Genomic DNA, 15,655 nt, shown 5'->3' on the forward strand with positions numbered 1-15,655 from the left:
GTAAATGAAACTTCATCGAAAGAAAGTAGAATCAGCCCCACCAATGACACACACACACACACACACACACACACACAAAAAAAAAAAAAGAAGAAGAAAAAAAGAGAGATAGAAGCAGAAGAAACAGAACTACAAATAATTTTAAGAAAAATATTATGGACATTACAACGAGCATGATATATAGCACACTATAATATTATTTCATTATACAGTATATCAAATTTGTTTTAACTAACTGTGATTACCAGTGATGAGTTTGTAATTGAAATGCATCTTTTATACAAACAAAAAAGTAAAAAGAATCTTTTTTTAAATTCATTTTGTTCTTTTGAGTGTAATTATATCCCCAACTTCTGTAACAAACCTCTTCTGAGCGAAAGGTTTGACTAGCATGAGTTGCCTGTAGAAGCTGACCAATGGGTAGTAGGTTTGATCCTGTGTACATAAGGATAAAATAGAAGAAGCCTGTTAGGTACAGCCGAGACATTCCTGGGTTATCTTGCATGACCAGAGAGAGCAACACTGCTACTTTCTCTACGAGTATTGGGTCAAAAGTCAGCAAAAGCTAAAAAATAATAAATTACTAAAATAAATAAATATTTAAAATAATATGAAAATAATATATATATATAATGGGCTGAATAAGTATAAAAATAAGTTTCATGGATGTTATATAAAACAACTGAGATAATTATAAATGCTTTTACTTTGTATAGTCTTTTGACTATCGTGTGATACCACTGCAATGTCACATATGCTTTATATTTTTACTTCTTAATATTTACAAAATGAAAAAATTAGTCACACTATCATATTTAAAATTTTTTTGAAGGTGATTTAAAAGGTTTTAAACTTTGATGCCAATGTAACAAGCCTGGTGTTTTAGAAATATTTTTTTGTCATTCAATGAAGTGATCAGTGTCCCCTGACACTGAACCACTAGAATTTGTCATAAAAATCTAAGAAGTTTATGAAATATTGGTCAGTTTAACTAATTAGCTACATAATTAGTCATTTTATATGGCTAAGTAGTGAAACTTACACAGAGTGCTGATTTTTTTTTTAAATGCTGTAAAGTAAAATTAACTCAATCAGTATGGAAGTAATTAAGGTACAAAAAAAAATTACTTCTTGGAACAAACTGTAATGGAACATAAATGAAGAAATGGGTTAAATGTTTTAAAATATAAAACAGCAAAAATTAAAACAATATAAAATACTTCCAAATTAAACCAAAATTTAGCATTTTTAATGTAACATAACTTTTTACAAAATGAAATCTTTCACTCATTAAGATTTGTTATAGAAATAAAACACACATATTATTAGTTTATACTATGAAAAAAATTATGAATAAAAATTAAAGATTCTGAGAGGGATCACTCACCTGTACAATGTGAGGCAAACAAGCCGCATCAGAGAGCAATCTCTTCACTCTTGGAAGAGGACGGACAATGGCACCATCTCCATCTCTATAGGCATAATTAAAAAAAAAACATTGACAAAAAATTTGAAAACCATGATTATCACAATATTGGCATTAAGTATCAATACTGATGACAAATATATATTCTACTGAGTATATTCAAAATCCACAATGTCCACCAAAAACATTAACTGAATGTGCATAGACTAACCTCTTACTGGAAATGTACTACGTGTACCTACATAAAATGTGTTGAACGTTTATTAAAATGTTCAAGTCTGTTGTACACAAAAAAATCAGACGTGTTACAAAAATATTTGTACTCAACATGTGTTTGTTAATTGAAGATGTCATTTTGACTCAGATGCTGACAAGTCCGAGCACAAAATGGTGTTCATGTGAAGAATAAAAATACTTTTGTCCAATGTTACAGTTTGCATATTGAATTTTCATAATTTCTAGAGTATCCAAAATACATATCTACAGCGTTTCAGTATATTGTGTCTGTATTTAACTCTTCTCTATCACAAACAGTTGTGAAATCAGAAATCTGACATCAAATACATAATACCATGTTGAATGGCACTCTGTAAAAGGTTGTGGCATGCGCATTTTGACCCCCCCCCCCATCCATGCATATAGAATTAATATGTCATCATAGGAAGATGAATACTTGTAAGAATTATGTTTCTAATTACTAGTAAATGATGAATGATACAAAATTAAATCTGTTATCACAATTCCAAATGCATGTTGAGCAAGTACCATGAAATGTTTCTACAACGTTAAATTTGATAAAGCTATTCTTCTTACCTGCTTGGAAAATACTCACAAATCTGGATCAATAGTCTAAGAATCTGATTAGCTAATTCACTTTCATTCATGAGAGCATGTCCTGTAGCCTAGAAGGCACCATTTGAGCTGGGGAATGTTTAACAATGGTCTCCACCCATCCATTCCTTGTGCCCAGCAGCGAGTCTTGGCATCTAAAATTCCTTCCTTCCACAGTTCTTTCATCTGGAAATGAAAAAAAAAAATCTTCAGTCTTGAGTTTCTTTTACCTATAATACCTAAATTAACAAAATTATTCACAATTTTTTTTCTTTAAACTTTCACATTTAAGTAAACTATGAGTGTAGTTAAAGAAATTAAGCACATTTATGAAGTTCATTTTTTAGGAAATATCTTGGAGTAAGATGCATCAATGCCAAACGAGATCAAATACTGAAATCAATAACGGTTTTTGCACCAAACCTTAAAATGCAATTTAAGTAAACTTTTTCTATTTTGCCAACTAAGTAACTGAAATTTTGCCATTATGATTTCTTATTATTATTTTTGGTACATTCATGGTTGTGCAGCTTAATCATTTAGTGACAAATTTACAAAAATATAATTTATGAATTGAAGTAAGTGTTTCTGATTACTACTGTTTTTAATTATTCAAATTAGCTAAATCTTGTGGAATAATCAACAAGTTCATTGTAATCAAATAATTAGCCTGATGATTACTCAATTATCAATCTTTACTAATCGCTCGGCTGTGGCTGTGAGAAATGCATTGAGATTGAGTGGTTAATAAGGTACAAGATACTGAAAGTAAAATTGTATTAAATCATTTGGTCTTGTAACAGGTTATTTTAATGTTTAGTAACAAAACAGTTACAAATAGTATTTATTTAAAATACTAGGAAGATTCAGTCAGTAATTTTATACAGGTTGCCAACTTGACAAATTTTATATGAGAAACCGAAAGATGGAGCCAGAATTCACAAAAGAAAACATGCAGTTTATTTAATTCTTCAAAGCCAATAATAATTACAAAATTGTATATTGATTAGTTTAGAAAAATATAATGAGTAATAACTGGAAACACTAATTTCAATTAATTGATTACTTTCGTAATAGTAATAGGGTAGATTAACTGATTATTTTATATGATACTACGAAGCTCATAGTTAATTTAATATATTAATAAATTGAGTTAACCCATCAACTGTGGATGACGGATATTTCCGTCAATAACGTTCTATGGCTCAGCTGCGAATGACGGAAATATCTGTCAGTCACACATATATAACTATAACTCTATGCGAATGATGATAATTACTGTTTTATTGTGATTGATGGCAACTCAGTTTTATCTGCGAGTCAGAAAACGGCAACAGAGCCGCTCCTGCAGCAGTTAATGGGTTAATCATTCAGCTTTACCACTAGTAGTAAAATTCCCAGTCATGGTGTGAAGTTTCTATTTGAAACTGACTGCATTAGAAAATGTGATATTATAAAGAATAAAAATAATTAGCTTACCTCTTTAAAACTGTAGGGGCCACGTCTTTCCTTTTCCACATTTCCATAGTACCATTCTTTCTCAGTATCCATCATCATGTCAGGGGAAGCTTCAATTACATTTGTCTACAATATAAAGCCGAAAAAAATCACTGATTAGTTCAGAGATTACTACTGTAAGTTGCCAAATATCACATGAATAGAAATACAAGTTGTGTGATGTCATTAAAATAGCTGAGCTACAAATGGAGTAGTTTAATGAATGTGAAATTAGTGTACATAAGATCAATATAAAACTAATTATATGTAATTATATCATTTTATTGCTTGTGAAACTATATAAATAACATATAAAATCCAAACTTTAATGTTGTTACTAGAGCAAATAACATTTAAATACAGTGTTCAAACTACGTAGTTTGCATTTTTCAGCATTTCTGACAATTCTTGAAATTCTTTGTGATGTTCCTAGAAAAGACACTTGTTTCATGCTTGTATATAATGGATATAAAATTTGTAAATTTCAAATAGATTCAAGTTGCTTATCCTGATTTCATGTTCCAACACTTTTGGGTTGACAAATTTCTGAACCACTAAGCATTTTTCAGGACCTTTAATTCTTATCAGCAATTAAAGTAAACATTTCATGCATAACTATCATTTCTTTTACATCAGTCTGTTCAGTTAATAAACAGAAAATGACCATATCATGTAGTTCAACTTTTTTATTTGAATTTTTAAACAATTACTTTATTTTTACAATTCAATATGTCTTCCAAAGATATTTCTGTTTCATCCTTTAGTAGAACTATCATAAATTATTTATCAAGGGTACTATGAAGCACGTGTGTTAAGAAACATAATCACTAAGAACAAAAACAAAGTGAGTCATTGTTCTTCCTAGTGTTTATATAAATCAATAAAACACATTACAATAGTTGAAGGGAGTTAAGTGGGTGAAACCAAACTAACAGTTCTTTGCACCTATAAGGATTAAGCTAAATAATGTGTATTTTATAATCTAATGTTTAATGAGAAATAAATTATTGCAATTTTCATATAATCAAAAAAAAAAGAATTTAAGAATTAAGTACTGGCAGGATGAACAGTATGGAAGGTCATATACAAGTAAAGGTTCTAATCTACCAGTCATAGACCAATTGTCATCCAATGTCACTAATATGTTCTTTATATTAACAATCTAAATATTCACAAGACCTAGGCCTTTTCCAGGCAGGGAGAAAACATAATTATATACTCCCATAATTTTTTCCCAGTTTACTATACCCGTGGGAAACTTGCAAATGGGAAACTTTAGTTTTTTAGTTTTCATTTAAGGTAGGCTAAACTCAAGAGTTCTCTTGCTTTAGTAACTATTTACTTAAAGTTTTCTTATTCTTTTAAGATATTACTGTATTATGTTAATCTTAAAAAGATAATTTCTAAGGTAATTTCCATGAGGATAAGTATCAATTATTTCATTATTCCTGTCATCCAATCCAATGCTTACCAGGCATTGATGGGAAAATGACAGAATTTATCTAATGAAATATTTAGTTAAAAATTAGGAACTAAACATATCAATATTAGCAATATATTATTATCTTTCTGCAGACATGTTGCTTTTTGTGTTTTACATTCTGTCAGGAAAATAACTGTAGGAGGGGAGTCCACTGGATTTGCCAAAATAAACCAAAGTTTAAACATATTATACAAAATCATGTCAAAGGAGTTTTCAAATTGAAAATACTAGTGAAGATAAGAATGTTAAGTGCTGGTGTTGTTTCATTTGATGCTAGCCAAGCAATATCTCATTGGTTCAAGAAAAAGAAGAAAGGGGAGTCTTTCTTTGAACTTAAGCCTAGGTCACCTGTGTTAGGCAGTAGTGTTACTAGCTAATTTGTGACGGAAGTATGTAACACCATGATAGTGTTACATGCTATGTATTGATGGTATGTTTGTTGAGTTTCATTAATGTTGATGTTAATTAAATTTGCTGAACTGAAAAGTGAAAATATAAAAATCACTCGAAACATCATCAGAGTCATCAAGACTATTCCTGAATCCAAACTTGTTTCACAAGTCTTCTTCTGTACTGTCAGAATAAAGGAAGTGTATGTTTCTATACAATATTCAAAATACCCAAGTAAAAATTCTTAAGGAGAAAAATAATTGAAAATACCAAAGATGGGAAAAATACTCAATTGACCCAAAGTTTATATGAGGCTCTACTGAGTTTAGTTCAAGCTGATGTTTATAATTTCACTCAAATGTTTCCAAAGCACCTACAACTTACCTGTGTGGGAACAGTTGCTCGGGATGTGTGAAGATGTGCTAAGGTGAGTAGCTCAACGAGCACTTTGATGCCATCAGAATCCAATACATCTTTAACATTTCTCTTTAAAATTACAACAACAAAAAAGTGCAAAAGTCAGTCAAATAACATTATAGCAATAATACTGAACTTACAGAAATAATTTAATATTATTCACCACAACACATTATTTTCACTAATTATATTAACAGTTTTAATTTGTGTTTTTTAATATTAATCATTTGGAAAACTTTACATTAATTCTTAACAGAAAATAAAAAGACTTTCAATCGAGACATGTTTTTGACACAAAAATTTACTGCTATCTTGTATCTCATATCAACACTAAAAACTTCTCCGTTCATTTTACAAACTAGGAAAATACACTAAATTCAGTACATAACTATATAAAATAGAAATTATTTCAAAAACTGTAACAGCATACAGGATAGAATATTAATATATTGCATAAAGAAAAATACTATTAATTTTCAGCAGTTTTCACACAACAAAAATGAATGTAAGATATTATTCTCTTTACAATTCCCTTCTCTTTTGAAATTTGCAATTCGATTTTATAAGAATGCTTGGCAAGCACTATTACATTCATCATGTACAAAAACAAAATATTTACTCTGTTCAGAATCAGTCTGCTTATGAAGATGACAAGACGGTCCCTTTCCAGTTTGTCTGTACACTGAGAATAGAATAAATCACTATTATGGATTGGTATAACATTTGGTAAACATTTGTTTACTTGAAAATTTTACATCACTTTCAGGTATTCACTAAATTGTATTCTAGACATTCATACGATGCATCTAAACAAATATTTCTCAGCATGAAGGTTTTAGACATCTAAGCAAGACTGCAACAGAAATTTTTATGGTAATAATTTGAACATTTTTGGAAGTTAAACATGAAATATTTTCCATAAGTTCCTAAGGGTTACCACATTATCTTCAATATTTAATGTATGCCATTCCACATAGTGCTTTTTTAATCACACAAGCAATTTTAAGGTTAAGAGCTTTCCAAAATAACATTCAGTATTAGAAATAATTAGGAAAATGGGAAGAAAAGGGGTATATAAAAAAAGCAAATATTATGACAAATGCCACCTTTTTATCATATAAAAATGAAATTCTGAAATTCACTATGGAACATACTAATAGTTTTAGCTGTATTTAGTTGTCATCCAACCAATCAGAAAGTGCCACACAAATATAAGCCTATAAAAGAATTGGCAGTCATACTATGATCAATAGTAGTGTGAGTCCAGTCGTGGTTCCCAAAACTGACAAAAACGCGTGACAAGCATATATAAACCAAGGTATTGGCTTGCCAGTGATACTATATGCGAAAAATTTTGGCAAGACTTATGTTGGTACATTAAACTGGTACTGTTAATAATAGAAATAGTCAAGATAAAAAATTGAAACTCTTGAAAAGTAAAATTAGGTATCTCAAGGTATGTTCTTTATGAGATAGATGATGGTCGTTTACACATCTTGCCAGTGTCTTTGCTGCAAATACAAATGTGAATATTATCCACAGAACAGTAATATACACATTAGCACAAAGTGGTTTCAACAGATGTGTAAGTGCACAAAAACTTTAGCTGATAAGAGTAACCAAACTACAACATATAATGGGCATTAGACCACAAACAGTTGAATGCTCAAAGCTGAAGACTTGTGGTCTTTACAGATAACTCCAAGTTTGAGTTGTTCAGCAACAGTCAATGACAGTTTGTTCAACAGAGGAGAAGAAAGTGATATCAGTACAACATCTACAGTGAAGCATGATAAGGGATCATTAATAGCTGGAGCTGCTCACAAGTATAGGAATATTCTGATACTTCATACCATTCCCTCAGGAACATGACTCACCAGTGAGGATTAACCTTCTAGCATTAAAGTGTTTCCAGGCACATAGCAGATGTGGTGAAATTATATTTTGGTAATAAAGAGGCCAATGGAACACTCACAAATCATCATTTGGCCTGCATAAACTCCTGATATAAACATTCTCTAGGTTTTATGGGCTTATATAAAAAAACTGAAAGGCCAAAAGGTAACAAAACATCTTGGCTGATTTGTATGGAGTACAATATACAAGTGTATATTGATAAATTATATGGCAACATGAAAATAAGGTTTAACGCTATGTGTAAAACAAAGAGTTGACATACTAAATACTAGTACTTTGTATAACTTGTTCACTTTTCCATTTCCTTTGATCATTTTTGTACCATTTATAAATTCACCATCTAGTTTCCATTACTGGTGACCTGTGACTCATGTTTGTGTACTGCCTATGTGTTTTCATATGTATTACAATTGCTGTATGTGAATAAACTGCTGTGTGTTTGTTTATCTAAACATTTAGCTATTCCTTAGTGTAAACTATTTAGGTGATGACTAGTTATAAATTTACTGGCACATTTCAGTTGAAAAATATAATAATAAACCCTTTCTTTAAACGTACACTACAATATACTTGGTAAGAATAAACTGATCCATTGAGTAATTGTCAGTTTTCGTATTAGCAAAAAAATATCTAACAAGTTTCTCTGGGTATGTAAATCACTGGTATTTAATATTCCAGTAACATATATCCTTAACCTAATGATATGGTCAATAAACTTTTCTCTATAACTATTTGTTGATCATATATCATACAAATAAAAAGTCTGAGATCACCACTGCAAAATAAAACTAAAGACGTGAAATCTGTTTCATTAAAATGAGAAATATCAATAAACAATGATCAAAGACCAGAATCCCACAAAAAATAGGGATAAAAATACAAAAATGGGGAAAATGTAGTGACTTTCAGTTAAAAAATAAGTCACAATGTGACATAAAAGTATATATATTATTATTATTATAAGCAAGTACCAGAAAGTCATAAATCTGAAGCTGATTTCATCACTGTTTTTGTTTGAAGTTTAATTTATTGATAAACTTGCACATATATGGTATTAAAACGAAAAAATTGGTCTTCTCTTGAAAAATGTTTCAATAGTGACAACAGATGAAAAGTCACAAAAACATAAAAAATTGCTTACATTCTCCACATCTATAAGACTTTCTACTTGTTCCATACTACCTGTAAATTCCGTGTTAACCATACTTGATTATTTCTAAAGATCATCAGTTTCTTGATTCAAGCCTGTGTCCTGTACTATACCAATGTAGACTTCTCTAAGTTGTGCATCAGTCAAGTCTAACAGTCAGCATTCATCCATTACAAGTATCAAAGCTGCTACTTATCTGATGATTTGTTTGTTTGTTGTTAAGCACAAAGCTATGCTCTATGTCCTGCAAGTATCAAAACCAGATTTTTTTAGCATTACAAGTTCTCATATTTACCACTGAGTCACCAGGAGGTACTTATTTAATGGTTACTCATCCATCAACTGGTCAACTACTGGTACACTAATAAACCTCAAGAATAATCAGTAAACACTCGTTTGTACATGAGTTGCTTATCTGATGGTTTCTCAACCATCAACTGGTCAACTACCCACCAAGAAAACTCAACCAATTATCAGTAAATACCCATTTGTACATGGAGGTACTTATCTAATGGTTACTCATCCATCAAATGGTCAACTATCTGCTAAGAAAACTCAAGCAATAATCAGTAAACACCCATTTGTACACGAACTACCAATACAATAAATTGTTTACACATTGAAATTATAAGCTACAGCTTGATATTTATAACCAATTTTGCATTCATAACATAAGAAAAAAAATGTTTAATGTTTGAATTAAAAATTAACAAGTAAAGAAACGTAAGGATGTGTGGGGAAAAAATATGAATGAAAATGGAAAAAGTAGAAAAAACAGGGATGGTGGAAAGCCTGTATTAAAGACATCCTTGTTTCCAACTACAGCTGTTTTGCTTTCTTCTCATTAAAACAAGTCATTTCTCACATGCAAAATCTAATTTTTCATGTACATTTCTTTGAAGAAAAAAAAAAGAGAGAACAAAATACAGTTAAAAGAGGTAAGCATTTTCTGCTCCCATATAAAACATTAATTACACTGATCAACTACATAAGAAAGGTATATTATGCAATGCAGAGATTACAATTAAACATTCTTCTAACCTTCTTCAATTTATCTATAATGTACCGAGTGTCATTGAAAGGTCCAATATCTTCGTGGTGACGTCCATACACAATGGACATAGCTTGAAGGCACATGGCTCGCATGGAAACTTTGGAGTTTAATAGAAAACGGTGGTAGAGGTCATTAAAAAACTCATATCTATAAAATGTAAAAAAAATAAAATAATAATTTAGAATAAGTTACTGTAGAAGTAATTTTTACTGTTATAGCTAGAAAGAACCTATTATTAAATAACTTTTCTAAAGAAATAAACCTAAAATAATAATTACAAAACAGATACATACTAAGATAAAATTAATACTAACCAAATTCATATATATTTTCAGAAATTAAAAATAATAAGACACATAATTAACCGATATCAGTTTCCCGACTTGTTAACTAATAAAAGTAATTTCATTCTCAAGCTTGAGATATTGATGAAAATAGCCAAACAAAATAATATTTTGAAATCAATATTTACTTTGCATATTTTGGATATTCTGAAACTAGTTTTGGATAACAACAGATACCCTGAAACCCTTGTGAAGAATAAATCTAGGGCATGATACAATGAAACTGTGAATTATTTTTATATATGTACATACATCTTTAATAACAATAACATTAATGAACTGACATGTCTGTAAGCTCTTTGTCTAGAAAAAAAAAAGTTTACCTTCAAAGTTTCAGAATAAAATGAATATTACGCTGGAGAACTATCCTTATAACTAAAACAATATATAACAAAAAGCTGTGTTTACATGCAAGTTGTATTATTACACTAATTGTTACATCAACTTATCAACTAAATTAATGACGAGTTAAAATTCAAAAATATATCTTTTATTTTAATATGACTTTTTGCATTCAGTTTTGCACAAACTCTAATTGTCTGAAAAAAGAAAGAGAGAGAGAGAGCACAGATCAATAGGTGCAGCACTGGTAAGATCACCTTGAACTTGTAGATTTGACCACTAGAGAGAAGTTTTAATAAAAAAGGTTTAACAACAGTGATCACTAAGCAGAAGTGTTAGTAATGTAAAATGGTTTTAGAACTTAACAATTTCCCTTTTTAGGAATCAGATGTACAAATATAAAATTCACTGTATATTTTTAGTACACTGTTTGCTGTTATGAACTATCTTATAAACAATCAACGATGTAACAAAAAAGTTAAAAATTGTTTCTAGTATTTACTAATATTAGCTAGCCTTTCCAAGTTTTGCCCAGCAATTTTGAACTTAGCAAGTTGTTAAACTTAAGTTTGTTTTTCTAGCTCTGAGTTATTATTGCTTATCTCTCCTATAGGCTCTTTCACTTTTAAAGAATTGTAAAGAATTATATTTTTATACTAGCTAAAAAATTGGAAATGTAAATGAAATTTGTTATCATTTTTTAAGTATGTTATTCTACTTTCACATATTCATTAATATAACCTGTAAGACTATTATTATTATTATTACTATAAGACCATTTCATAAATGAAAAACAATGCTATATGATTACAAAACGACCATAAGCTTCAGAAAAAGGTTATATTTATTTCACTCAACATTTCATTTCTACAACTTCTTCAGGAGTGACAAGCTACTTACACTGTTAGACTCACAACGCGTAACAGACTATACACTTTTAAGTTTGTTTTATACACCAAAGCATCTAAGTAACTCCAGTCAGCACTTCACAGTATGAAGTATAATGATACTTAGAATAAAACAAAATGATAATAATAATAATAATGTTGACTGAAGCATAAAATTAAGCTCTATACACAATAAAAATTTGTTTTAATCCACAAGTTTTTCTTTCTTTATTTGCACATGTAAGATTTAACACAGATTAATTTTATCTGTTATAGTGTAAAGAAAATGGGCCCCTGGAAAACTTACCAGAAAAAATATTGGGTAGTAACAAAAAATGCTGTATCAAGTGAGAAGTTGTTTTGTATAAAAAAAAGGTGCAGTGTTATTACGTATCTGTTAACACAGTGAATAAAATTCAATATCTGGAATTGGCATTTTATTTGAAATATTATCAGACACACGACAAAACATTGACAGAGAAAGTAAAGAACTTCAACTGAAAGTTATTGTACTCTGTGAAATACAAAACATGCCTTTATGTCCAACCGAGACATTATTGCCCAGAAAATGGCATACAGATTACGTATAATCTGCAAATTGTTGCATACAGGTAAAATTTTTTGCACAATATATGCATAATTTTTCATTGACATGAACTTTGTAATCTATAATCATTTTACAATATGATTGAGCTAAACAATTTAACCATTCTTTATATGTTGTTTTTGTAAAAATATCTTTTAACTTAAAGATTATGCCTCCATATCTATTTTTGCCATATACTTACGATTTCTTGATATATGAGCTACCAGTGGTGTCATTTTCATCCTCTTCAAGAAGTAGTCGCAGATAATATTCACCAATTTTGATCTCTTCTAACTCAGTAGAGTACCTGACCTCAAACTCGGCATGGTTCCATGAAATTACTGCTGTTCTACTCAAATCCCTATCCATGTTGAATGCTCTCATCTCATTATCCAATGCATTACGAAGCTCTTCTCTAGTCTACTTACAAAAAAAAAACTGTGTTATCTATTTAGGCATCTTGTGTTTAAGTTATTTACTATTATCCTCATTTTACCTTCAGTTATGACCTTAAAATGTTTAAGCTTATTTAAAATAATACTTTGCTTCTTTGCTTTTCAATACCCGTATGCCAAAATATTATAATTTATAATGATAATTATTCCATTTATCACTGCAAAGCAGAAAAAACTTGAGTCCTAAATTAGCTTAAAATCATGACAGCTCAAACAAATTTTCTGCTTATTGCAGTGAAAAAAGACATATTAAAAAATAAACTCCACACAAACTTTCATATTTAAAGACACATATAGATCCACTAAACAATGATTTCCATCACCAAAGAAGAAAAGCAAAATGTGAACTAATACATATTTACTTGAAACTGCAGTCCTCATCTGGCATCTTATCACATACACTGAGTGAACATGCTTTGATATAATAGTACATATAGAAATTAACTTAAGACAAAAAAACACCCAATTACAAAATAAATGGTAACATATGTTTCTTCATTTAATTTTAAAACGAAGTTATTATGGATATTTGTTTCAATATTACTTGGCAAATTTAAACTTATTTTAAAAAAATTTACAAATTACAGGCCTGATGTCAGTTCGTTTTTTTAAAAATTGATAAATCATAAAACACAAAACTTTATAGTTTGTATTATATATATATAATTCACAAGTCTTCTAATGTAACTTATAATTTTTTGCTATTTCATAAAATAATTCATGATAACAATATAATTCTATAAATGTTCTGATAACACTGAACGTTTTTAATTATGTCCTACATTTATTTCTTCTCTTCAGATTAAATGCCTTTACCTTGTAGTTCCATATGAGATCTGGCCGACTATGATCCTGGTTGAACTGGTAATAAAACATAGCCCAGTTAGCTTCGGTTTTGATCCTTTCCCTTCTTTTCCGTAATACAATAGGACGCTGTTGGAGTTTTTCCTGTAACAACAATAAAAAACATGTTGTAACTGAAAATACCAATACAACACAAATGTATCACATGTCACTGTAATAACCTGTACAATGTCCATTATTATGGATGGAAGATCTTTTTTTTTATAGTTTCACAGTTCACCACCTACCTCACTGCTCATTAGCTAAACAAATGCATTTCTGTCTCAAAAATATTTTTTTTTGTACTACATAAAAATCTTAATAATAAATAAAATATTTAACCAAAATCCAATGAAAATCGTTAATGTATCTTTTCTGTTTTAATAGCATTAACACTGTCAAATTCAAGGTATTAGAACGGAAGAAGTAAAAAACTACAAATTTTAATGAAAACAATTTCATGTTGCTCTTAAAACGCCACATATTTTATCTTTTTTTACTCTAAAATACATAACCACTGAAATGTCAAAATGCCACTTAACTTAGGATGTCTTACATAGATGCACATTAACTCTTTCTGCACTAGAGGGGTGTCACTGTTGTTCCACTTTTTTTTTATTCTCACAGTGGTAATATTTAACTAAGTTGCACTAAACTTAGTACAAACTTACTAAATAACACTTTGTTTTGCTTAAAAAATATTCATATTATTTGATTTACTATTTACACCATATTTTAGGTTGTGAAATTTAGTTTTGAAAGAAAAAAGTTTTGAAAAACATTGAAAATACTTCATCTTAAAAAATTTTTTTTGGTCAGAAAGTTCCATTTTGTATATCCAGGCAGTTTCAAATTGATTGATATTCATTTACATATTTCTTGAGATCTTTTATTTTGCTCATTGCATTAGTCACCATTTCTGGGAACAAACTGCAAAAAACTCTGCAGAAGCAGCCAAAGATTTGTCAGTGACCTAGGATCTGATCTTTCAAAATGGCATCACCATTACCTTCATGATTTTTTTCCTAAAAATATATCTAATAAATATAGTTTCTTAAAATATAAATACGGCAACATTGTGCAATAAACTTTATTTAAAAAACAGGCAAAACAACATTTACATTACAAAATAAAATTTTATAAAAATAAAAAATAACTACATGTCTCAGTAACTTCCGCTACCATCATCAGGAGTAAAAATCTATGTGAACAGAAGGTTTCATATAAGAACAGTCGGGCTCACTGTAATTCAATGGGGTGACATGAATACTGCACATATGAAGTCAATATTTCCCTCCAAAATTCAGCACAATCGTTAGCCAACCCTTCATCTATATTTAACAACTGATTATTTAATTTACATTTACAACACAAAATTGAAATAGATTCTCTGATATTAAACTCACTTACTATATTGTTTTCATTTACAATTGTTTTATGCCACTGTATTGAGTGACCTGTTTCTGCAAAGTGTTCAGCCAGTGGAGAAATTAACACCTTTTTATTACATACATAACCTTTATGTTCATTAATACAGTATTTCAAATTACGTTTAGTTTGACCAATATATTTTCTTTATCCAGAATTATATTTTTGATAGATATACTCACTTCAAAACACTGATTACCTATCTTCCTCAGTGCATCTGCCAAAGAAATTTACATGCTACAAGCCTTGCGGCAACTCCAACCTAATATCAGGTGATTCCACCTGAATTGTGCCACTGCATGATGACAAATGCCCTACACCAACAGGAGAGCAATACATCTCCATGTACATTAACTCATTTTATGCACTTACATTCATGAATCTTCATTCTTTTACAATGCAAGCAAGAAAAGGTTTATAAAGCAATGTTTTTCTCATGCCTTTTTTCTTTTCACATGTTGCCTATCTATCATGCAAAGCAATTTTCATTTTAAGATTAAAAATATTTTTATGCTTCAGAAAATTTTCAAATTTCAAATGCGAAATCTTTATAATGTTTAGATAGTTATCAATTGTTTCTTAATAAGAAACTTTATATTTTATCT

At 29.6% G+C, this 15,655-nt stretch overlaps 1 protein-coding gene across 1 annotated transcript in view; it reads right to left on the reverse strand.

Moving 5' to 3' along the window:
• Nucleotides 1-15,655, reverse strand: part of LOC106478491 (dnaJ homolog subfamily C member 13-like) — a 150,041-nt gene that overhangs the window by 59,427 nt on the left and 74,959 nt on the right. Inside the window, 10 exon segments of the mRNA XM_013939042.2 lie at nt 365-565; nt 1,388-1,472; nt 2,240-2,328; nt 2,330-2,443; nt 3,737-3,841; nt 6,012-6,113; nt 6,664-6,726; nt 10,153-10,312; nt 12,527-12,744; nt 13,596-13,727. Coding sequence (XP_013794496.1) covers nt 365-565; nt 1,388-1,472; nt 2,240-2,328; nt 2,330-2,443; nt 3,737-3,841; nt 6,012-6,113; nt 6,664-6,726; nt 10,153-10,312; nt 12,527-12,744; nt 13,596-13,727 — 1,269 coding nt within the window.

The sequence above is a fragment of the Limulus polyphemus genome, unplaced genomic scaffold (genome assembly GCF_000517525.1).
Source record: "Limulus polyphemus unplaced genomic scaffold, Limulus_polyphemus-2.1.2 Scaffold11, whole genome shotgun sequence".
In the NCBI taxonomy this organism is placed as follows: domain Eukaryota; kingdom Metazoa; phylum Arthropoda; class Merostomata; order Xiphosura; family Limulidae; genus Limulus; species Limulus polyphemus.